Here is a 26,094-nt window from a genome sequence, read left to right as displayed (position 1 = left end):
TAGTAAAAACTAACAACCCCATTATAATGATAAGGGTACATGACAACGTAAGTTACCTTAAACAATTTTCACCTGAGCTTGATTTGTCCAACTTGACAGTGGGTATTATTGCTTTTGTATTTTATTCACCTTTAAAAAATATAACATATATTATTTTTAAAGGTAATAGGTTGGATTGGTAATATATGTATGGGGTGGTAATTTAAGGTAAATAATGGTAGATTTCAATTTTATTAAATAATTTTTGAATAAGTGTAGGTTTTCTAAAACGCAAACTATAAACCGTGAATCTTATTTTGTAAGAAAAATTACAACATACCATAGATTAATAAATTTAATAAATGTCATTAATACCATAAATACTAATTTATTGTATCCTTTTTAAAATATATTCTCATAACCTGTATCAATCTCAAAAAATCCTGTTTTGTTCTTATTTCTTAATTAATTCAAAGACTATATAGATCATTTAAAAATGTTATAGGTCATCATGTTAATTAGCGGTACAAGTGATCTATATTTTTATAGAACCTGTCAAATTCCGATAAAAAAAAAGTGTTGAACTTGTTTCCCAGGCGACCTTGAAATTTGTATCGAAGCGGTGTTGGTGCTCGTCTGGTCGTTGGCACTGCTTAACTATGAAGTGAATACTGTGACGTAAGTAATGACGAGACTCGCGCCAGTTCGTGGTTATGTCAGCACGTGTTATACAACACCTTTCAAATGTTCGATTCACCATAATACTGCAATGTTCAAAGTGTGTATCCTAAAAATGTTATTATCACCTCATATATCTTTGTCTAATCCTCATCCAGACATAGAAGTTCAAGGACAGGAATCTTGTTAGCCTTGTGAGAGGACAAAGACCGCATCTACTATGTAACGTCTGTTAGTATCTAGAAAAATGTACCCATTACTTACGCGTTTAACGTAATCTATGGAACTCCCAGAAACTTGATTGAATAAAGACAAAATTTTCGACTGTTACTAAAACTCTTAGTATACAATGAAAAGGTTTTTATTACTATTATTGAGCAAAGACCTCGTTTCTAGACAAGTGGCTATTTCACATGTCCTTCAAACAATTTATTCTGACCCCTTAGTTTGATTCGCAGCCCAGATAATGAATATACGTCTATCACTAAGCGACCAGTTTGATATAAAATGACCCATCTATTTTTACTGATGTGATGCATGGGCAGTTTGTATGAAATTCAAAGGCAGGATGTCATGTCAGGTTGTAGACCTGAGGTTCGTGTTATATTATCTGTGTAGATGTTTGCTTGGCAAAGAAAGTTCATATGCTGTGCATTAAACAGCAAAGGTCAAATTCGTGAGCTAACGGTCGAACGCTCCATAGCTGCGGTGCGTCCTGAATTCCTCTGTCATATCTTATTAACTCAATATTGACGATGGTGCAAGCGAATGCTATATTTAGCGATATCCTGTCAGGGCGCATGGAACCGGAGTTCACATGCCATAATTATGACCACAATGTACATAGGTACGTCTATACTTTTGTACAAATATCGGCTGGATATCAAGTCAAAGATGTATGTAAAACTAGTTTTATTAGTAAACATGATAATGGTAAACTCGTGGCTTATATTATTTTAATTGTAAATATTCTTAAGCATAATTTATCAGAACTGATTGTTCACTTATTTAACTGTTTATGAAATAATGCATCATTGCTGTAGCAATTGAGGCTTAAGAGATTTGTTGGCTTTTGACCTGGTTGTAAAATTCACTATAGGTTGTTGAAAACCTGTTTTGTTTTTGTGCTTGTTTCATTGTGCTCGTGAGTGGTAATGCGCGCGCGCATTTTAGGTTTAGTCTTTTAGTCTGTGACTGATTGTGTGATTGTGTCAGTGAGTGTTCGCGCGTCTCGCGGGCTGCTTGTCAGTTGGTTGCGCGAAATTTTCTTCGCCCGTGCGTTGTGATTTAGTGATGTTTAGACGTTCTAATTTACTCGTTTAATTCTCATTCAAGAGATCTCGTGCTCATCCCGTGACTAATTTTATTATATCGTAATATGGTAAGTTGGAATACGTTCAGTAAAAATTGTAAGAGCGAATGGAACTAATTTTACGGTTTTTATAGCGTTAAATTTAAATCATTTACTTTTGATTTTACGAGTATTTTACAATACTCATAGGCAGGGCTAACTGACTTCAATGTTATTTTGTTGTGGAGCAGATAATTGTGTGGTCCAATCTACTCTGGAACATGACCCTCTCTAGTATTAGGTGTTTAGGACATTTTCTCTTTCAACACTTTTACTGTAACTTAATTTTTCTCAGTATTATTTGTGTTTATTGTGTTTATTGATGTTAATGTACCGACAAATTCTGCGATAAAATATTATTTAATTGTATATTTAGCCTTTGACATTAATAGAAGAGATAACGTTTTAGTACCTTTGATGCAAATAAATTGTTTATTAAAACTTAAAGTGTATTTTTAGAATACTGTTAAATTGAAAATTGCTATTTAAAATTATTGCTTAATCTTATTCCCTTGCCTTTGATAAAATAATTTTAATACCTTAATCACAGGTTATATTACAGTCCATTATAAAATATAAATGTGTTAGCGACGACCTAGGCAAAAAAATGCCCAGGGAATGGACATACAATACAAATCCTTTTAACCCTGCAGTAAAGTGTAAAATAATTTAAAGTACGGTCTTTACGTGCCAATACTTTATTTGCCTATCTTTTTGATTTATTGAATAGGTAAACATAAATATATAATTAAAAAAATTTACCTGCGAATCGATTATTTTTTTTAATTTAATAATTAAATCAAATACTAACATTTCTTTTTCTAAGCAACATAACTTGTCTATGATCTGAACCGAAAAAAAAAACGTATATTTATGTATGAAGTTTGTCATTTTATTCAATTAGATATATTTCAGCATTGCAAAGTCTAGGATATTGCAATATTGAGAGTGTACGCGTGTTTCACAATTTAATGGTAATCAATACTGAACCGTCTTTACGTAAATCTATTTACTTTTTTTTGTATGAAATTTGTACATTAACGAAATTTTGTTATCTATGCACTACACGCGGAATAAATTAGTTAGTTACTATTGTATTTTGACCTTGATGTGTGATTTCCTGATACGAAAGCCTTAGAGGAAATTCTAAACATTTCTTAATTAACATTTAGTAATCCATAACTATACACATAATAATTACATTCTTTCTGAAAGAAAACATAGATAACAGTTGGAACTCAAATCTAACCTTACTTAATTTTTTTTATAATTAACTCAAGTAGTAGTAAATTTAGTTTACAAGAAATAATCTAGTTTTGGAACATGACAAAGGAAATTGATATAGAGTGGTCCGGCCGTCGCAATATTGCGCTTATGTTCGAATAAACTCTGCGATTGGTTAGCCAGTTGTCCTCATTAAATGTTGCTCAAAGCCCTTAGTTGTGCGTTCAAATCTATTTCATACTGGCGATACAACCAAACGTTGTATTTGCTCTAAGTGTGAATTTTAATAAAGGAAAACTGAGAATTTATGACATAAGTTTAAGTCTGGATGTCTATGCAAAAGTTCAATAGTCTGGGTCCTGATTCAACTGATCAGGACAACTAATTAACTTTTGGTCAAAATTTACTAACAGTCCATTATTAAGGATTTTTGAAGGCATATTTGGTAAAGGTTTAGTTCCTAATAAAGATGTCATACCAATTTGATGAAAAGAAGTCTGTAATGTGACGTGCATACATAAACAGTATAATGAATTCTTCCATAAAATTAAGTATCTTTGATTAAACAAAGCTTTGTGGAAAACAATAGAAATATTTAGGATTACATTAATTATTTTGCATACTATAAATAATAAACAAACAGAACATTGTCGTTGTGCGTATATTCTTTGTGTTCTTTGTCATCTTTTCCACTGTTTGCATACAATAAATTTGTTAGCAAAAATACTACGGCTGTTAGTATCTTATATTCACAAATCTATTTCACGATGTTAATATTTAATTTACCATCGTAGTAATATCTTACTAATATTACAAATGCGTTTAGATAGAAGGCTCTACGGATATCTCTAAAATTTTGACATAGATGTAGAACATAGTCTGAAAAAATGCATAGGCTACTTGTTGGCGATGCAATAATCCTTTTTGTATTTTTATTTTTAATCCTTTTTTTAAAATAAGAATGCATATTTTTTTTATTAATTCTTTTGTAAATATTTGAAGCAGTGTTCGATCAGATGTCACAACGCTAGGCTGAATTGTACATATATTTTTTAATTTGTAAATTTTATTAAAAGTTGTTTAGTTTTGGTTTATTTCTTATTTATTTTACTCGCGCGTACCTTCCCGTACAAGATCGTCTCTTTCACTACTTTTTTTTAAATATCGCGTGGACGAAGTAATGGGTACCATCGAATTGGCTATAAAGTACGTTTCTACTTTAATATGTGCCACAAGGTCCTGGTTCTTTTCCAAATATTTTCCTTATATAAATAAAAATAAAGTTACTCAGTCCGATTACAGATTTCCTAAAACTCGAAATAAACTATGACAAATACGGGTCTGTATATTTTGCGTATGCGCACATTGTGGTTTTTGCACGATATCGCACGACCGGGGCTTTCCAAGGACAGGATTATGATGTAAAGTAAATTTAAAAAGACTTAAAAAAAGAAAGTTTATGTCTCGTTTCTATTATACGCTATTATCTACATTTTTATCGCTAGCCAGACGATAAGAGATTTTTATTACTATTTAATTGGTAATCATACTTCATACTAATATTATAAATGCGAAAGTTTAGATAGATGGATGTTTGTTAGAGTTTGTAACCTAAACGGCTGAACGCATTTCGATAAAATTTGGTATAGATGTAAAGGGTAGTCAGAAAGAACACATAGGCTACTTACTTTTGTTTTTTTTTTTAGTCGCGGGCGAAAGCTAGTTAAGATTAATTGCTGCTGCTGTATATATTAAAACTCGCCCTATTTACACAACAATGCTTAATAAATAAACCACATCAGGATCAGGGATATAAGGATGATCTTTTTTTTTCACTTAACAGTCTTAAGTACTGAATTTTTAAACGATTTATGAAATCTAATTTTTTATAACCTAACATGACAATGTTTTGATATTTTTTTATTACAGGCGCGCACGTTTGTAATATTGTTGTCACTAACACTGATGGGCTGCCTCACCGAGTCTTCCCTCTACACGCCGTTTGTACCTAAAACATTCAATTTGGAAGAAATCGTGCCTTTACAAGCCGATTTTTATCCAGAAAGGGTGCAAATAAATTGGATCTCAGGTAAGTGTTTTTTTTAGATATTGTAATACACAAAACCACGGATGTCTAAGTTTTAACGTAACCACGAACTTTCAGTTACAGTTAAAAGCCGGTTTCTAAAACATGTCTTATAGCTGTTTATATTTAACGATTGTGTTTTTATCAATGTTTTATTTATTTTTTGACTGTTATCAAATAAGTTCTCAAGTTGTGTTGCTAATGGATATTACATGTTGAAGCATCTTTCGTTTTACATTATATGGGTTTATGCTAATTCAATTTGTCAAGATCTTGACATACTTTCGTGGATTTGTTAAAACACTTGTATATTATAATAATTATATTTACCCTGAAAAAAGAGGTGCAGATGCTTTATTTTATGCGGCTATTGGTTAATTTTTTTAGTACTTTTAATGTTATTAATGTTAAAATTACTTGAAAACATTCTCTTTGGTCCTAAACTCGTTCTGAAACATGCAAGTTAACTGCAGTCGTTTACCTACATATCATCTTCGTATCAACCTTTTATTCATTAATAAAAAGCGTACATAAATAAATATATGATAAGCAATTACTTTTATGTCAGTATAAAATTGATATACCAAATATAAAAGGAATTGAATTGAATTCTTTATATCGCATGTCTCGATATAACTGTATGTAACGATTTAAGTCGCTTGTGAGTTTTTATGACCCGCGAAGGAATGCATTTTGTGAGTCTACAAGATCCGTTACAATGTTTCCTTGAAGGACGATGTTTGACTCATGTTGAATTAACCTAATTTTTTAAATCGTGTATTTCCCGAACAATTACAATGTTTATTTTTCCATGCACAAGAAAGGAAAGACCAGTCAATTATAAAATACGTATCTATTTGTCTTTATCTCCGTCTTTTTTATTTAAATGGAAGGTAATATTATGCTATTCAATCAATGTTATAATGCATTTTATTTATTTTCAGATACAGAATATATAGTAAGAGAACATCATAAGGATTTTAGAAAATATGACGCGGTTACTGACACTTTTGTTACTATATTAAATGAAAGTGACTGGGTAAGTAGTTTATATTTTGTATTTACTTGTATCCCTTTGATTGTAATTCTTACTATGGTTACTCAGTATCTCTCTAGCCTTATACCAGTCATGTAGGGTTGGCACAATGTTTTAATGTTTTGATTTAATTTTTGCGGTCACCCTGCCTGTCGTCATTTACTTACCATCACTATTGCTCTGTTTCTTAAAGATTGTATAACAATTTAAGTAAACCAATAAGAGTAGTCAATATTTAACTAAGACTTGTGACATGCAGGTCTTTTGAAAGTTTTACATTGTCTAATAAACCTAAAGATCTGCCTAAGTAGAACTGGGTCGAGAATGACGACCACAGGCGCGTTATTATAGTGGCGACAGAAAAAACACGTTGCTTCATAATTGTGTCTTAAGATTTTTATGTCTATTTCCTATTAGAATTTCAACTTTGTGTAGACTATCTTGTAAAATTAGTCAGTAATAATCGTTTTTGTTTTATTGGATTTTTAAAACCAAAATACTTACCGATTTGAAAGTATCCACAAAAAAATGTGCGAAATCTCTTGATTATTGCTAAAGCAAGTATTGGAAATGTATATTTTGGTTTACAGTTATCTTTTTTATCACAAAGTTATTGATATCCGTGCGTATTATTATGATGCAGAATAAAACAATGTTTTGTCATGAGAGTAATTTGACGCGGTGAGAGGCTGATAATAATCCAGAAAGCTTCCCACAATGTAATCTGCAGTCATTCAGTACAATTCAAATTGAATACCTTTTGTTCGCAGTACAATTTGAACCATTATGCTGTGTCGTCGTACTCAAAAGACTTGAATTATTTTTTGCTGGCTGCTAACATGACTAAGGTACGTAATGGTTTTACCACATACGGTTTAATCTTGCTGAATTGTCCACTTGAAGAGAAGTGAACACTTAATTGTATTTAACTATATGCAGTCGAGGAAATATATTTCCTACCCATTTATTTTGTACCTTGAGTAACATTCGACCTTAACTACAAAGTAATTCTTTGACTGTCCTGTACCGAAAAGTCGTAATTTAATGTATAAATAGACTCAGATTTTTAGTGAACTCTTTTTGGTATTCCTTGGAAAAAATGTCTAATTTTTAGCGACTGTACAACTTTTTTGACTGCTTATAGGACTAAATAACGTTGTAAAATTAAAAGCTTTTAAACATTTTACTATCCTTTAAGACCTTTAACAAATCGTAGATGCCTTAGTAATAGTTAAATGGCAGGTCAAGGTAAATATAAACAAACAGGAGCCTACTTTTGCAAATACCAATATTTGTATTGCGGCCAATTTTAAATTAGTCACGTTGTTATGAAGGCCTTAAAGTACATTATTGGAAAATTATACGAGTACAGACATACTCATATTCTTCATAATGTAACTGTGGGGATATTTTACAAAAAAATGTTTTTGTAGCTATTTAGCAGCGGAAACCGATGTTTATAATATTTCTACCTTTATTTGGTAATAAACGTAGAGAAAAGCTGGAGTTATTGTTGTTTGTAATTATTGTAAGAGCACAAACTCATTTTAAAAACATTGCATGGAATTGGAGAGGATTTTTATTTATCTTTGTTAAGTTATCGCTTGACTACCTAAGCAAGAAGAAAGTAACTTATATAATTCGGAAAGTAGAGTATGGTAATTTAAATCTGTATGTTTTCATTGTTCCAGGTGTACCGACATTCGACTCTAGCTGACTATTACGTTTATGACATCGAACTAAAGTGAGTTAAAATATAACTAGGTAATAATTTCATTCAACGATTTTTGGATCTTTGAAACAGTTTGAGATTCTCGGATTTTATGAGATAATTTAATTAACTATGGTCTTAAATAAATTGTATGTTTTTTTTTAAAAAAACAATTTCTTTTAAGTGAATTTGAAATGTTTTTTTTTAAATTACTTAATGGATTGCCATAAAAAATATTTTTTTTTTACCAATTTCAACAAGAGGAAATAAAATAGATGGTTACTTTTATTTTTTAAATCGATATTGCGGAATTTGGTAACTATTTTCTGGCCTCGTTATTCTTAATGTCGTATTGGTGCATACTGATTACGCTAAATCCAAAAACAGTTAAAAAAATGTTTAAGTTGAAAATAAAAAATGAGAAATGCAATAAACTGTAATCTTTTTATGTTATGTTTTTAATAAAATTGAACACTAGCATATACGAACACTTTAGTAACGGATACGCTTTTAAATAAAACATTATTTAGTTTCTCTTCAGTACAAATGAATTCATGATTAGTGTCATGGTTAAATATTGAATATTAAAATATACAGTTCCAGCTTATTAAAACATTTGATGCAACATTTTTTGTTTTGAATTTTGTTGTTAGTACGCTCATGTTTATATACTAAATTATGATAGACGAGACGACGGTGTTTGTTTATTTTAGTATCCTTAGAAGTTTATAGAAAAGGGTTAACTAAACATGAAACAGAAACAACTTCAAAACAGATTTAAATGTGATATTGTATTAGTTTTAGTAAAATCTTAAATAGTACTTATGCGTTTTTTTAGGACTAAAACTAAAATAGGGCAAGGGCGGACGCAGGTGGTGGTATGGGGTGCGGGGGATGCTCTGGCCTACGTGGAGAACAATAACGTGTACTACATCCCTAACGTCGCCCGTCCTCATATAGTTACCGCGCTAACGAGCACCGGCATCCCGGGGGAACTCTACCATGGGGCGACTGACTGGATATACGAAGGTAGGTCATTGATGTTGCTGCAGGCACACGTGTGTAACAAAACATGTTGAGAAACAACGTTTTATAGATGTAACATACAAAATAATAAGCATTATTATATTAAAGTTACTAGCTGTTGCTCGCGGAGAGTCCCCGTAAAATAAAAAAATGAATAAAAAATAGCTTATGTTACTCATTGATAACGTAGCTTTTTGATGGTGAAATAATTTTTAAAATCAGCCCAGTAGTTTTTGAGTTATTTCAATACATACAAAAATACAAATCTTTCCTCTTTATAATATTAGTACAGATACTGTCTAACAGTTACAGTAATGAAAATACTTAAAATAACTTAAAATTAACACGTATATTTTACATGTTTTAATTTTTTCTACAAAAATAATGTTCCATTTTTGTCACATTTCTAAAATGTAAACATAATTTAAAATATTATTATGACTTGCTAAATAAAAACTTGGTCAACTATTTTTTCGTTTCCGTTTCCGTTTCTAAATGCGTCGCTTGAAGATTCTTAAGCAAACGTACCGCAAAGCAAAGGATTTAAAAAGTCTTTTCAACTTTCTTTAAGGAATTGCACGTTATTTTTAACTACGTTTTTAGTGAGACCTGGGAAAATGATAGAGATTTTTGCACTTTAAATGTGAATGTGACAAAAATCCTACAAAACTATAAATATATATTGTGGAGTAACATAATATGTAACTTACCTTGAAAATGAAAGACTAGTAGCATTATCATGGCTTCGAATCCGAACTAATGGATATAAGACTTTTGTCTTGGATATATCTAATACTAGCTATTGCTCGCGACTTCGTCCGCGTGAAATAAAAAATATAGCCTATGTTACTAACGGATAAATTACCTTTCTAATGTTGAAAGATTTTTTTAATTCGGACTAGTAGTTTTTGTAGATCTAAAGGACGTCGCCCTATGCGTTGGACGGACCAAATATGCACCACTCTCAACACAACCATTCATAACGCCATACATGTCGCAGAGAATCGCACAGAATGGAGAAACACCCTTCGAGAGAGAGCCAAGGAGAGTGGTCGCGACCCTCAGGAATGAGGAAACGATCCGGAGAGAGAGAGAGAGTAGTTTTTGTGTTAATTCAATACATAAAAGATCCTTCCTCTTAATATTATTTAGATTATTAGTAAATTAACTATGTTTTTACAATTAATCAAAATCTGCTAATGTGTAATTATTATAAAAAAATTAACTTAAAACTTACTTGTATATTGAATAAAGTATAACATAATAGCAACCGCGTACAGCATAGTTATTAAAGGCTGACGAGATTAGAAGCCCGCTGTAAAGCTGCGGCTTGTTGGGCGGATGTTAAAACTTTGTTCTAACTTAATTTCAGCAATAATTCAACATGTGACAGCGCGACAGACACTGGTTAAAGTTATCACAAAAGTTAGGATACATAAAATGTATTTAATACGAAATCTAAACACTTAGATTAAATAATTAAGTAATATTTGACAAATAAGGCCTCTACGTTATTTATGTCCATTAACATCTTCATTCCAATAATGATTTTTCTTAATTAACGCATATTACTGATGCACTCAAATCTTGTAAGAGTCAGTCAGAATCTTTAAAGGGCAACTAAACGCTGCAGTCAGCGTTGATAAAGCAGTCTTAATTCATATTTAAATGACTCGTATTGTGGAAGTAATAAATTAGGAACATCTGATTCATTATCTAACCATAACAAACCGAACTAGTGTCAAATTCGTGAAGCGTTGTTAATCTATAATTGGAATCATATTACAGAGGAAGTGTTCAACGCGCCCGAAGCGCTGTGGTTTTCACCCAACGATTCGTATCTCGCCGTAGCTTCCTTTGACGACAGAGACGTGGAGTCCGCAATCTACCAATACTACGGCAATCCCAGCGATATTGATAACCAATATCCACAACTTGTTCAGTTTAAATATCCCAAGGTAAGTTACATTCGTATTGGTCTAACATGAGTGAATGTGTTGAGAACCTAGTTGAGAGATTTTAATGAAAATAACCACTAAAGTTTTTTATGTCCTTTTCTGTCGTCAGGTAGGTCGCACAAACCCAGTGGTATCTCTTCGAGTCTACAATTTAAGTAATATAGAAAGCGATCCCCTTTACATACCAGCTCCAGTCGATGTTATTGGTCTAGATCACATATTAGGCAGAGTAAACTGGGCAACAGATCATAATTTGATAGTTCTCTGGTTGAATAGAAGACAGAATGTCAGCATTCTTATTAACTGTGATCTAATTAATGATAAATGCAGCATGATTCAAGAGCATACGGAGAGAAATGGTTGGATCGATATACCGAATCCGTATTTCGATAGCACTGGAAGTAGAATGCTTGAAATTCAACCAATGCTCTTTAATGACCAAAGGTTTCCGCATGCAGCTCTGTTTGACTTCAATACATTGGCAACGACAGATTTGAGTCCAGGGAATTCTACAGTGACATCTATTGTCGGATGGAATGATGAAACGGATACAGTGTATTACATCGTATCGCCTTGGGATCTACCGTGGCAGAGACAGCTGTGGGCGACGTCGCAAGGCGTCAGCAAATGCATATCGTGTCGGGATCCGACTTGTCGTAACGTTGTCGCAGATTTTTCACCAGAAGCTAGTTACGGTATCATGTCATGTAGCGGAACCAATTCACCTCCAGTGACTTATTTATATAATGCTAAGGTAAACTATTCAAATACCTTTAAACCAGTTTTATTTTTTAAATCGATATGTTTAATTGATTTGTTATATTGCAGACAAATGGATTAAAGATAATCGTTTATAATAATGAATTGAGTGAAAAGTTACGACGATATCGTCTACCGATGGCTTTGTTCAACTCCATCGCGCTGGATGAAGATATAGTGGCACACGTAAAACTGCTACTTCCACCTGAAATGCAAGAAGGGAAGAAATATCCTATGGTACTGAGAGTTTACTCTGGGCCTGGCACAACTAGAGTAAAGGATAACTTTAACTTAGGTACTTATGTATCTCTTTAATGTTTTATTTTTAAATTTGAATAATTGGGAAATTTTCATATTTTAGATTTTAGTTTATAGTATTACTAATTGTAATGTAATGTTTGATTTCAAGAGTACTACGCGTCATATCTATCAACGAATAGAAGTTTCATAGTAGCATCGATAGACGTGCGAGGTTCAGGCGCTATGGGCGTGGAGGCGATGCACGCGGTCAACAACGCACTCGGCACCGTCGAGATAACCGATACTTTGTCAGCGCTTGAGTATGTATCGCTAATTAAAATTAATTGACTCGCATACACTGATGTCTAGCTGACTTAAGATTAATTTAAGTATTTCTAGAAAGGTTATTTTACGTTTCATTTTAGCTTATGTATATTTAATCTCTTGAGATAACAAATTAAACAATAATCGAACTACTTTATTGTTTACATAAGTTTTCCGAAATGCTATGGTAATTGTATCTGATTTTTCAGAAACTTAAAAATATTGTAGAAAGCAGGTCTAAAACTACTATTACTTATTGTATTAAGTGTGTTTTTCTTTTGTAGACGGTTGATAAGTATTTACCCCTTCATCGACCCGGATCGCATCGGCGTGTGGGGCTGGAGCTACGGGGGGTACGCATCCACGATGATGCTTGTAAAGGACGACGTGAGATTATTGGCTTGTGGCGCTGCCGTCGCGCCTGTCACCTCTTGGCTCTACTATGGTATGCATTTGTTAATAGACCTATCGTCATATGAACTTTAAAAAATGTAACCAAAATTTTGAGTTAGCTTCAAACGGTGTGAAGAAAATTCAATTCAGAATTTGTTTGTATGGTTTTCACAGATATGTAGAAACATATTTTTTCAACAGGTTGAGAGATAACATTATGTTTATTCATGTCCTTCGGTAAATTACTACGGTGATAGAATTGTGTATTACAATAGTGAAACGATAAACGTAAATATTTAGTTTTCAGTATTAAAATGCACGTTCGCGAATGACTGAAAGCGGACAAATGCAATAATATTAATTTTCTCGGCACGTATCCTTCGAGAGCTCATCTTGTCTTGCAGTGAAAATAGACAATGAATTGGCGACAACAGTGACATTCGCGACTTGGCCAGACTTCCAGTCTCCGAGCTTACAGAATATATCGTTAAATATTGTTTAAATTGCGCCTTTAAAACCATCATTAAAGAAATTACATTGTATGGGAAATATAATTTTTAGGAAAATTTATTTTACTAACATACTTGTATGTCTGGATGATCTTAAATGATAAAGAGGAGAAAGGATGAGTTGTTTATTAAATGTCAACGAATAAAATAGCATAAAAACTACTAAATACTGTATTGGAATCAATTTAGTCTGTGATCAGGTGTACGCGATCTTCTATGCATTTGTCTCATCATAAAAGAATAATTGTTAAGAAGCATTCGATAAAAATTATTTGCATTTTAAACGTTTAAGCAAAGTACATGATATATTCGTAGTAGTAACATAAAATGATTATGTAACATAACAATATCTTCTAAATATCTTTACGTTGTCGTACATTTGTAACGATTCAATTTGAATATTTTGGTAACTTGGTCTATATCTTTATTACAAAATTTGTAAACTTCCTATGCTAAATCAAACCAATCAATACCAAATCTTGCAGATTCGATATACACGGAGCGTTATATGGACACGCCACAAGCTAATCCGCTGGGCTACAAGCAATCGGACCTGCTGAGCGCGGCGCAGAGCCTACGTGGCCGGCGCTACTTGCTGGTGCACGGCAGTGGCGATGATAACGTCCATTACCAGCACAGCTTGCAGCTCGCCAAGCAACTGCAGCATGCTGATATATCTTTCGAACAATTGGTTAGTACCAACATTAAAAAAGTATCGCTAATATCTGTAAATATGTTGTACCAACCTAACTAATGTGTGGTTTTTGTAATCGAATTGTTATACAATTTTGAAATTAGAGGCCAATCGTCGTTAATGAAGATGTACGGTGATCAACTAATCATCTCTAAATGTTAATAATTCGTAATTGACAAAATTCTTTTTCAGAGTTACACTGATGAAAATCATTCGTTAGCGGGAGTGAGTCGACATTTTTACCACGCACTCGATCATTTCTGGACGGAATGTTTTGATCAATAGTTATAAGTTGTATGTTAATTTATTACTTTGTAAATTACTTAACATGAGATGCAAAAATCAAGACTGCGTGAATGTGTGTTCCGTTGTTTCGTGTACAATAATCATAGTTGGTTGAATAAACACAATGACGAATGTCGAAATAATGCTGTAAGTTTAATGCGGATAAGATTAAAAATTAAATTAATTTATAAATTAGTTTGTTTTATTATAATTACTCCTTTATTATAAATCTATTTAAATATTCAATACCTAGTAATGTAGGCAAGAAGCGGTACATGGTGAGTTGAGAGTTTTATTATAATCAGTAAGAATCGTAAAAAGATACAGGAAATAGCATATTGAACATGAAAATGTTAGACAAGTTAACTTTAATTGCGTCAAAGAAGGTTTTCTTACCTCATTAATAGAATCAGAAATCACGTCAGCTTAAAGTTTCTATATTCTGTTTCACTTCGTCATAGATAAATATTTGACAATGTCATAACAAATTCAGAAAATAAGATAATAATTTGAATAGTGTATTTTGGATTGTTATTTAAACAAAATTTTCAATGCTAATTTCAAAATCTCTCAGTTTTCCAATCGAACAATGGGGGAAAATATTTATGAGACGGTATAGTTATAAATAAATATTATTTAATGAACAATATTAATATCAAAATACACATTTTTCTCTTTGATTTAGACAATAATATCGGTAACAACAAACAAATTCACTTTTGTCACAAAGAATTGTCTAAACTATATCGTTACTTACAACATATACTTACGAAAGCGTTCATACACTTATAGGATGTCGGATAACAAAATTTACAATTGCGGCCCTATACTAGACGATCGAGGGATATGCGCAATAAAGCCTTGTGACTCTGAAATATGCTATCCCCAACCGAGAGTTATCATCATAGGCGCTGGCATGGCAGGGCTGTCCGCAGCCGCCAGATTAGCAGAACGGGGCATTGACAATATTGCCGTACTAGAAGCCAATGAAAGGTGAACATACCATGGAAGTTATTGGTATTTTTATGTGAACTTTATGTAGTTTCTTTATCATCATTTTTACTTATTTTCCAGACCAGGAGGTAGAATTAATTCATGTTGGCTCGGTGACATTGTGGCAGAACTCGGTGCTCACTGGAGGCCTGACAATTGCTTCACTCATCTAGTTCATTCATTAGCTGCGTCAGAAAATCCTCCCCGCCCCGGGGTGCCAGGTGCTCTGCATGCAAGAGGACTCTTTAATAGAGCTGTCACCGGAAAAATGTCATTTCCTCCTACTATCAGTGCATACTACAAGTTTCGGCAGATAGAGGAAGAGGCAGCACAATTATATTGTTTGGGTGGGAACAAGCAGCAGGGATCTTTGGTAAATTTTATGAGTCTTCGAATTCAACAAGAGCTCCATGAATACCCACTAGAACAGCAGGAGGATGCCGCTAGAATAATGTTTGGACTCGCACATATAGTAAGTTCCCGATGCGCTAGCGATACCGCATTACTTCGGGCAGATCACTCTTGTTGTTTTATGAACATGCCGGGTGGAGATGTAAGAGTACCGTTAGGGTTGATAGCCACTTTAGCACCGATCCTTCGACAAATACCGGAGGGAGTGATACGGTACTGTAAACCAGTCAGTTCCATCTACTGGGGCACATCCCAAAAAGCGGGACATCGTGCTATAGTTTGTGCGTGCGACGGAGAAGAATTCCCAGCAGACTATGTCGTAACTACGGTATCCCTAGGTGTGCTAGGTTGCAACGCTGGGCGTTTATTTTGTCCGACACTATCGGCCGCGAAAATAGACGCAATGCGATGTCTTGGATACGGTTATTGTAATAAAATTTTCTTAGAGTATTGTCGTCCGTTCTGGTTTTGGCATAAGGGAGATTTAAACTTTAACTATCGTAATAACGAACTTTCCTGCTATTCGAACTGGACGAAGGGTATTACGGCAATAGAGATTGTGCCTAGCAGCAATCGTGTAATATGTGTGTGGGTTGCGGGTGAGGAAGCCATGGCAATGGAATGCATGTCCGACAAAGACGTGGCCGAAGACGTTACAGATGTACTGCGATGCTCGACTGGTAACCAGTGCCTACCATATCCGGTCACATTGTTAAGATCGCGGTGGATTTCTGATCCCTTCTTCTGCGGATCTTACTCTTACGAAGTTGAATGTACTGCTGGAGAAGCTCAGAGAACTTTGGCATGTCCTCTACCGGGTCCCGGTTCTCCTATACCGCCTATCCTTCTCTTTGCTGGAGAGGCCACCGTCCCTGGTCACTTTGCTACTGTGGCAGGTGCTAGAATAAGCGGCATTAGAGAAGCCGAAAGAATTGTCCAGCTTACAATGAGATACAAAGGTCCACCTGTACCAGTAGAATGTCGACAAGCAAGAGCAAAACAAGCATAAAAATATAACCTTTAATTTAGCCTCACATTCTAAATTTATTAACTGTTTCCTTTAGACTTTGTATTGCAAGTTCTAATTATGTGATAAAGTTACCGCACCGCATTCCTTTTAAATAGCTAGTTTTCCATTGAATTTTCGTTGCAATCTCTTTGTAACCGTTGGCGTTAATTAAAATAAAGCTCAAATAGTGATTTCTCGTGTTTTACTTTGTAAACCAAATAAGTTACAAAAATAATGTTGTGCATATTAAAATTTGACTATTTTTCACTTATAGTATTGTTATTGCTATATAAGATATTTTAATATAGATTCTATCAACTTTACCAAGCAGTGTCAGATAAAAATGGATAGAGGCAAGCACATCGTCGCTTCCACGCCACCGCGGAAATTGCCGAGTCGCGAGAATTGGCTGTAAATTATTTTATGATATTACAACCCATACTTTCAAGTGACACAAAATAATTCAGTACTTTATTAATAAATATTATCTTAATAATATTGTAAAAGCCAAAGCATAGATGAATAAATGCTTGGTGGAGTTTGCCACTTATACGGCTGAACGGATATCGGTGAAATTTGGCATAGATGTAGTGCATAGTCTGGAAGAACACATAACTTTTCTTAATTACGGCAAATAATTAATTATCTATCCATAATAAAGATTGTAATAATGGTACATCACTTATTGGGTTTCTCGTAATAATCTTCAACTAAGCAGTATTTCGACGTCTTACCTAGAGCCACATTCTTTGCAAATTATACATATTTCATTGACTGTGGTTTAGATTTGGTTTGTTCCTTGCATTTCCAATGGCATATTATTGACTTTGTAATCTTTATAAATATTATAAAGAGGAAAAATTTGTATTTTTGGATTTATGTACGTATTGAAATAACTCAAAAACTACTAGACCGATTTCAAAAATTTTTGCAACATTAAAAAGTTGTGTTATCACGGAGTAACATAGGCTTCATTTTTTATTACAGTTTCATTTTTTTTTTACTTCCATGCGGACGAAGTCGCGAGCAAGAGCTAGTGTTTTATATTCAGTTAATCGTTCTTTTACCGTTTTCCTGCAAAAATGATTTACAGCTTCCTAATACATCTTGGTGCTGTGATTTTTTTTCCTGTTTATATGAAAAAAAAAATATATATTAGCAGACAGAAATCAGTTAACGATGTTAAAGTATTATTTGGATTTACCATTAGACAAAATAAATTACGAAATAAGGGTAGCAATTTTCTATAACTCAATTAGTGCTAAGCCGCACGTTTAGGCAGGGAGAGGGCGTAGTCTTGTATTACTTCCATGGACCATTTTCATCGCGCCTGTGGTAAAATTAAAGCACTGTATCATTATTTCCACTGCTCGTGCAAAAAATGTTATCACTCTTCCCTTCGTCCTTGAAAAAATTATATTAAATTTCATACGGGTGATCATTTTAAATTCTGCGATATTTTCTGCACCATTTTTTGCAATCTGTTTTGGTTCGGAATGAATTTTACGGACGTTGTTTATTTATTGTTGTAATAGATTGGGTACGCGGTATAAATTCGGTGAGGTGCAATTTGAATGGACAGGGGATATATTATTCTCACCTAAAACATTTAAGAAAGTGGATTCTAATAATAAATTACATTTGTGTTTAAGATTTTATGGTTTACGATGCGATACTGATTTGAATTTAGCGTTGCCATAAACCCATTGGTTTGAATGCTCTCATCAATGAAGTAACCTAGTGTGAAAAAAATGTGGCCAAGCAATGCACGTTTTATGGGCAATTATATTTTATTTAACCTTGATAAATATAAAATTCGTAAACATCATAGAAGTATCTGTAGTGGTTCAAGGTAACGATAAGGCCGGGTGAAAGCGTAGCGACCGGCGCGCGCCTCGCGAGCCACACTCTGCAGATGGCTGATTGCGGGACAGCAGCGGGAACACGCAAGAAAACGTTGAGACAGATGCGTGACGCAGCGCGCAGGATCGGCGCCCCCGCCCCCACCCCGCGCAGTGCGTGCACACCCTCGCTCTCCCCGCACGCGCTGATACGCCGCGCTCGCACTTCGCTTCCTCAGAAAAAAACATCGATATTCGCGTGGTGCGTAGCCTGCAGCGTGGTGGCAGGTGGCGGTGGCGCCGCGTGCAGCGCTGCGGTGCAGGCGGTGAGCGGTGCGTGAGCCGCGGCCCGGGCGCCAGTCGCTCGCAGCACGCGGCCGGCGCTGGTCGCGTCTATTCGGTCCGCGCTGCCCTCTCTACGCCGCCCGCCCTACGTCACGGTGTCGCGATCGGGTGCACTCCCTCACACCCTGCACCGATGCTGGCGCACTAGGCGGCCTGCACACATGCACTTTTCATTCATCCCGGAGGCGGCCGCGACTCGCGATCGCTCCGCGCTCGGTTCGGTCTTATCAATTGCCCGTGCGTCTTTATGAGGCAGTGACCCTGAAGCCGAAGCAACTTGTGTAGTATCGAAGTGATCTACCCGAACTGGTAAGAGGGATGTTTTGCTTATAGTTTCCTAATTAATGATTATTAGAAAAATGTGCTGTCCGAGCTAAATAACATTTCGGCAAAGGAGGAGTGTATTGAGTTTTATCTCATAGGAGTTGTCATGAGGGAGAAAAGACCAGTAGTACTGGCGAGATGCCAAATACCGATGGCGCACATCTTTCAGTTACAAAATATTTTAGAAATATTGTGTTAGTCATTTAAATTAGGGACATTCTGATGGCTTGTCTTCAGTGTAACCGAAAAAACCGAACGACAAATAGTCCGAATTAGTCTTCTAGAATATATCGAATGTCTAGATATTATTTCTATCATCACGTCTTTGCAGCATTAACATCTGTGCAATGAAACGAAATATGCTATAAGAACAATGAAATCCCTCAAGCAGGATTTTTAAGCGTATTATGCCAGCATAAAATCTTGATATTCCTCTGCACAAGATACAAGTATAACATACATACATACATGAAAAGCTTAATACGAATTTGTTTAAAAAATTCCGATCGTAATGTGTAGAAATATGATTTTAACGTAAGGACTCCGTTGGAAAGTATGCGTCGTTTGTTCTTTAAAACGTCCTCAATTATGAAAAAATCTAATCGAGCAGGCTTTTTGCCAAGGAATCTTTGCCATAAAATTATCTTTACATATATGGGTGCCTCAAATATATTAGCATTATTGGATGTATCGTATAATAGCAAAATAGATTCTTAATTGGCCAAAGATCTTTGTAACAATACGTAACTTAAAATGTTTTGTTGCCAATGAAAAATGCCTAATGTTTAAAAGGAAAACTTCCTGATCTTTTTAAAATACGAAATATACAAGAAAAACACGTGCTAGATTGCAGAGCAATAACGTATAAATACGAAATGGAATTCGTATATAAATAGACAACGTTTATTTTGAGATGTCACACGTAGTCATTCCACAAACATGTAACAATTTAATTTTACTTTCCATTAATAATAATTGTCTAATATACTTTGCGCTTGAGCCTTTCTAGTGTTTTCTTACAAGCCGCTTATCTGAGGACTTGAAAGGTCAGTACGCTCTTTTCATGAAATTTCTCATTGCTTATACGATAATGATTGGTCTCGGGGTGACTAGGCGATCAGTAATTTCTCATTTTAGTTTTCTTAAACTGAATCTACACCAAGTGTCTTATTTAGTAACCTTTTGATTGCTCTAGGTTCGGCAATCTGCGCTGGTTTCTTTGGCTTTTTATGTTTTAATACCAGAGTCCTATTTTTGCATAAGTTATCGACTATATTTCCAAAGATTTATGTTAGTAAAATGTGGACGTCCTTCGTAAGTGTCCGGGCAACGTCAGGTTTCGCAAAGCCATTGATCTCATAAAATCTCTCCGCCTTTCAAATCTGTTCAATTCAAATTAAGATACAGAATTATGTTTTAGTACTTATCTTGATATTGTCCAAAACATGTTTTCACCAGTTATTGAAAAAATTGATTTAAAAATTGTGCCGAATTTGAAATTTAATTGATAATTCTTTTATTTATTATTCTCAGAATTAAATTGATCTGTTCTTTTTCGTCTTTTATTTCTATATTTTTAAAAAATGAATTCCGTTATTATAATTTCAAATAAGAAAATAATAGCTTAGTTGAAGTTTGAACAATTTCCTTTCAAACATAGCATTGTTTGTAATTTATTCCAAATTTATTCATTAAAGTGAACTTCTAATTTTCCGTTTCCCCTTACATTTGTTTTCGCCAGCTAGTTCCAGATTAATGAAATTATTCGAACGCTCTAACATCTGTGAATTAGTTAACTCGAATTTAATTAGCGTACAATGTGTATTCGGTTAATGATTTGAATCGACAAAATGATTATTTTCTGCTCATAAATATCTCTAATGAATCTACCTAAAGTATAGGCCTAGTCAACCACGCTGGCGTTGCGGGTTGGTTAACTTCATATATACCTAAAAAACATTAAATTATCTTAAAGATAAAAAATTTATAACTTTAAACTGTCGTGGTTTTAGCTGAACACGATTGAATTGTTTTAGCTCCCGATATTTCGACATAGATGCATGCGCCATGTTCGCTAAAACAATTCAATGTGGTAAAAAACCCGTATTTTACGAAATAAAATTTGAATTTCTTCGCAGATAGGTGCAGTTTGCATTGCGATGTTATCGTTCACCAAAAGACCTTCAGATAAATGTATACATTTAGAGAATCTAATTGATATTCGGCGAAGATTGAAACCTGGGTTTGTTATTGTAAGTCCTGCGCATTACTACTGAGACATCAGCCATCCTAAAACTAATAGGATTGGTTAATTGTCCTTTCAGTTAGTGTGTTGACGCTTAGAGCTTCTATCGGGGATGCAATTTCCCCGGCGTATAATTGTTCTCTAGGCGTCTAGGCTTTCCGTTATTACTCTGCCTAACAACTGACTTCGTGAATCGCTTACTCTGAAGCATCGTTTCGTGTTCAGAAAACGAGTTAGATTTAATTAAACCAAACATCTGTGGTACAAATTATTTTGGTTTATATTAAGGGATATTTATTATACTAATATTATCAAAAGGAAAGATTTGTATGTATTGAAATAACTTAAAACTATTGGGCTGATTCAAAAATTCATTTACAATTTAAAAGCTACGTTATCAGTGAGTAGTATATTTATAATTCACGCGGGTGAAGTCGCGAGCAACAGCTGTATTTTATAAAACTACCTTTCAAGAGATTAATTTGTAACGTATCTGTTTCAATTCTAATATTTTCGTTGCAACGATTACATTTTCAAATAAGGAGCGAGCGAAATATAATATTTTTTTTATGTTACATATTATTAAAAATGCTAGATGAGTTCCCCGCCACATACATGTTCGCGTTATTATCTTTTCCCCGGGTCTGACCCATTTCCGAGTGGCTTGGCGATGGCGAGCTAATATTCAAATAGATAAATCAAATGTCTACAGACTTTTTGCGTAGCGAAGATTGATGATGAAAATTTTTGGGAAATTCTTTGAGATGATATGAAGATATTGTAATACAAATATTAACGCCGGGTATGGACGGTAGATAACACAAGTCCGAATATATTACGTTGGATACTGTCTTGTCATGTTCTTGCCTTTGTGGCGATGTGTGCATAAGAAGTTAGGGCATAAATTAATAAGTTTTTTCACCTAATTTATAGCCTTGGACATTGCTAGGTGTACTGTTGTATTTATAAAATTTATTTTTGTTTCAGATTTTGGCCAACTAAACTTTTGAAAACAAAAACTCTAACGATAAAAAAAGTAAAGTATTTAAATCATAACGTAGTTAGTGTGTATGTTTGTTCATTAAAATTCTTAATTCTTAAAGTGCCTGATAGTGGATTAGTTGTAACATTAGGTTATTAACAATTTTAAAGATAAGTGACAGTGTTTGAGGAACATCACATTTTAGTGATAATTTGGTACATTAGTGTGGTGAGAAGAAATTCTAACCTACGGTGCTGCGGGTTCCGCAACTATGTTATAAAGGTAAGAGATTTTATATTTATATTTATATAAAATACGGTAATCGTCTAAGTATTTATTTTTTAATTTAATAATTGTTTTTCTAACTAAGTTAGATTGCACATTACTTCATGTTTATCTAATAGAAATGTTACTAAAATGTTAAGTTTGAATCTAGTTAAATAAATCTTAAATCATTTTGATTATTACTAAAAATCTATTCAGATAAAAATGTGGGTTCAAACTGGCTTTCTCCTACGATCGGATACATTCGGGATCTGTACTTAGTACTTTGTAACCAATTCCATTCGACTTCAGAACTGTAAATAAGATTTTTTATGATTTTAATAGCACTTTCATTCTATGAAATTGATTGTACAATTAATTCATAGTACATTTTGATCTTTCCATATCAGTAAAGATAGATTTATTCCTTGTCCGATTCAAGTTCCTATTTCGTTTAGCAATATTCCTCATATCAGTATGAATCTATTTCCTGTGTCAACTACATTCAGACATCTATTAATTTGTTCTTCTATTATTACTTTGGCGACAATCCAACTGAAGAGACATCGGCGTGGCCTTCGCAAAGGTTAATTATTTTAATTCCTATATTGTTTACATATTATATGATTTATATTTGCGATTAAATTATTTATTGTAACAGTTTTCACGGTCACTTAGAACTTTTAATGATACGTAAATGCTTTTTCTTTTTCTCTTTTTGTCAGTCCAATAAATTCAGATAAGTGGTTATCTTGTTAGACTTTTTGTTACTTTTGTACTCTAAGTCTATAAGCCGACGAGGTCTAAGATTAATTTCTTTAAATTTAAAAATATATTTTTACTCATTAAGATTGTTTAATGTTTAGTTTTTTCTTGCATCGATACTGGTATCTGTTATTTCCCCTAAAATATTAACCACATATTTCAATTCTCAATGATCTCTTCCACCTTATGTTTAATAGAGCATAAGTTTTACCAATGGATTATACTTTGTTTAAACGTTTTATAGGTTCTGCAACTCCGTATATTTATAATGTGTTATGCAGTCTTAAAGAATATTTAAAATGACTTCGCGGCCACGTATAGTAAACCTTGGCGGGGAAGTTGACCATTTATCATATTTAGAGTCACGTAAGGAGGTTGGGGCGGAATGGTCGCAGTGAGACGGCGTACTGCATAATGTTGCGCTTACGTCAACATAACTTTGTACTTAAACTAAGCTTGTCTTAGAACACATTTACATTTGCGAACTTTAATGTTAACATTCATATTTCCTAAGTTTGCGTGAAATATAATAAGAGTGAATCCGTATGAAATTTTGAGCAAGAAAATTGATCGTTAATAAATAACAATGGAAACAGTGACGACCAATTACGGCCATTAACAACCGGCAAATCACCTGCTACCCGAAAAACGATTAATCCAAGTGATTTATTTTATTGATAGTTCTGATTTCGTTGCGCCAACTGATTGCTCTATTGATTTGTTCCAATTAAATTTACTATATCTGTGCAATACGACGACTTCAACACTTTAATTGGATTCTACATTATGTTGCACAAAGGGATACCAATGGTAGTTCCTCTTCTAGATTCGCTGGTTAATGGCTTTTTTTTGGAATCATATTACATTGGACGTCTACACGTTATAAGAGTATCTTAAAAATTCAATACGTCGGTGAAGAATCTACACAATATCAGTATTTTTCTGTTAACAAGTAATAGAGGTACTCAGCGCAGATGTTGCAGTTAAATAAATAATATCCGTAGCCGCATTCTCTTACAAGATTCCCTTCGTACAAACACGTATGAGCACATGTATGTGCTTTTAGAAACATACTGGAGTGCTTCTGAAAGTTACAATGTTGTATTCTTCGAACTTAGCTATCCAATGGAACAGAAAAGTAGAACGATATTGCATTGGAAGTAATACAAACACGTTTCAAGAATAAATTCGTTGTCGAATTACATTTGTTTGAATTTGTTACTGTAATGTCTATATTTAATTATTACATACATTTTATATAATAAAATATCTACTACACCACGTGTATATTATAAATATATACTTTTTTCTTCAATATGGTATTTATATTTTTATATCGTGTGAGAACTCTAATTATATTTTGTAAGTTCTCATTTTAATTAGCGAGGAAAAGCGAGTCTCAAGCTAATTTGACCGTTGGTCGAGAGCTTTCGTAGCTGAAATTCAGTCGGCATTGAGCGAAAGAGGTTTTACATCCAAAAATATTTTTGCGTTTTGTTTTCATATCCTTTTTAAAAATATGTTTTAATCTGAACGTGAAATGTAATAAATTCCTATTTATTATTATTTACTAGCCTTAGCCCGCGATTCCGTCCGCGTGGAATTAAAAAAAAAACGATCATAGCGATCTGTCCAGCCGTTTTGACTACAAACTCTAACATCCATCCATCCATCCATCCATCCATCTAAACTTTCGCATTTATAATGTTAGTATGATATGATTAGTATGATTTCTGTGTTTCTAAATTCAGAGTTAACATGAATCGGAACTTTATTTGTAAGACCGATTTTATGTTTCTACTGAGCAACAATAATTTTAAAGCTAAACTTGAAGCTACAAAACTCGTTTAAATAATAATAAAATTATAGAAGGCAAGCAGCTGTGGTATGCGGTTTACCATAATAGCTCTTCCAGTATTCCAGAAAATAACAAGTTAAAAAATTAAAGACGATATTGCTAAAGTTTCAACTTTAGCCTAGTTATTAGTTCTTATTCTTTCAGTATTATGTCTTGAATTTCTTGAAATTAAATCTGGGTTTAAAAGTACTCTAAAGTTCCGGAACCTTGAATTGCTTTTTGGTACTTTTTATACATCCTATTTGAGATTGCTTAATGCAAATGTTAGTTTTATTTGAAGCGAGTTATTTAAGCTTGCTTCAGATAAATTTGTACGCTGCTCTCAATTTTATATGCGTTAGCCACATCTGTTAGGTTAGGAATAATTTTATTGTTCCTCTAGAGATTTAGTTATATATACTTTTGCCTCCGCATCCGACATGAAAACATTGATATCGTTTACTTTCAATTATTTCAATACTTTAGATGATTTGAATTAACATACTGTCACTAAAACTAGATTAATCTATAATGCTCGTAGACAATAGTTAAAGTCAAAGTATTAACACTTCTAGGAAATTGCTGATTTATGGCCAAAGTCAATTAATTTTGGAAGTTAAAGAATTTGCATACTATTGAAAACATTCTACAGCAGCCGTTGGCTTCACTCCAAGTCTTTTAGTCGCCCCGCATGTCTTAATTTAAGTAAAAGCGTTAATCGTTATAGACAATTGAAAATTAACGTGATTGCGTAACCAGATACCAATTTAACTAATGTTATCGTATCTACAATAACGTATTATGCAATTAACTTAGTCCGGCTAA

General features: G+C 33.7%; 2 protein-coding genes and 1 long non-coding RNA gene across 3 annotated transcripts in view; all 3 read left to right on the top strand.

Annotated features, from left to right (window-relative positions):
• The first annotated feature begins 1,831 nt into the window (after positions 1-1,831).
• LOC106099781 (venom dipeptidyl peptidase 4-like) lies at positions 1,832-14,445 on the top strand. Its single transcript, XM_013278437.1, has 13 exons — positions 1,832-2,038; positions 5,162-5,321; positions 6,263-6,357; positions 7,125-7,202; positions 8,046-8,098; positions 8,904-9,094; positions 10,880-11,049; positions 11,159-11,803; positions 11,878-12,103; positions 12,218-12,368; positions 12,657-12,817; positions 13,760-13,965; positions 14,161-14,445. Exons 1-13 carry the CDS (start codon positions 2,036-2,038, stop codon positions 14,251-14,253), a joined length of 2,232 nt encoding a protein of 743 aa, XP_013133891.1. The 5' UTR covers positions 1,832-2,035; the 3' UTR covers positions 14,254-14,445.
• Positions 14,446-14,716: 271 nt separating this feature from the next.
• Positions 14,717-16,857, top strand: LOC106099544 (peroxisomal N(1)-acetyl-spermine/spermidine oxidase-like). Its single transcript, XM_013278112.1, has 3 exons — positions 14,717-14,866; positions 15,046-15,246; positions 15,328-16,857. Exons 1-3 carry the CDS (start codon positions 14,805-14,807, stop codon positions 16,664-16,666), a joined length of 1,602 nt encoding a protein of 533 aa, XP_013133566.1. The 5' UTR covers positions 14,717-14,804; the 3' UTR covers positions 16,667-16,857.
• A 2,008-nt stretch (positions 16,858-18,865) lies between these two features.
• Positions 18,866-26,094, top strand: part of LOC106099565 — a 39,472-nt gene continuing 32,243 nt past the window's right edge. Inside the window, exons 1-2 of the long non-coding RNA XR_001225387.1 lie at positions 18,866-19,161; positions 22,409-22,685. This is a non-coding gene — a long non-coding RNA (uncharacterized LOC106099565). The remainder of the gene's footprint in view (positions 19,162-22,408; positions 22,686-26,094) is intronic.

This window comes from Papilio polytes, unplaced genomic scaffold, assembly GCF_000836215.1.
Source record: "Papilio polytes unplaced genomic scaffold, Ppol_1.0 DF824102.1, whole genome shotgun sequence".
Taxonomy (NCBI): Eukaryota; Metazoa; Arthropoda; class Insecta; order Lepidoptera; family Papilionidae; genus Papilio; species Papilio polytes.
Note: the sequence above shows the minus strand (reverse complement) of the source record. Positions and strands in the feature narration are given on the sequence as shown.

Coding starts and splice junctions, on each gene's coding strand:
- LOC106099781 (XM_013278437.1), top strand. Junction 11,804..11,877: donor CTTATTTATATAATGCTAAG/GTAAACTATTCA, acceptor GTTATATTGCAG/ACAAATGGATTAAAGATAAT. Junction 13,966..14,160: donor ATATATCTTTCGAACAATTG/GTTAGTACCAAC, acceptor ATTCTTTTTCAG/AGTTACACTGATGAAAATCA.
- LOC106099544 (XM_013278112.1), top strand. CDS start 14,805: ATGCTAATTTCAAAATCTCTCAGTTTTCCAATCGAACAATGGGGGAAA. Junction 14,867..15,045: donor GGGAAAATATTTATGAGACG/GTATAGTTATAA, acceptor ATACACTTATAG/GATGTCGGATAACAAAATTT. Junction 15,247..15,327: donor GTACTAGAAGCCAATGAAAG/GTGAACATACCA, acceptor CTTATTTTCCAG/ACCAGGAGGTAGAATTAATT.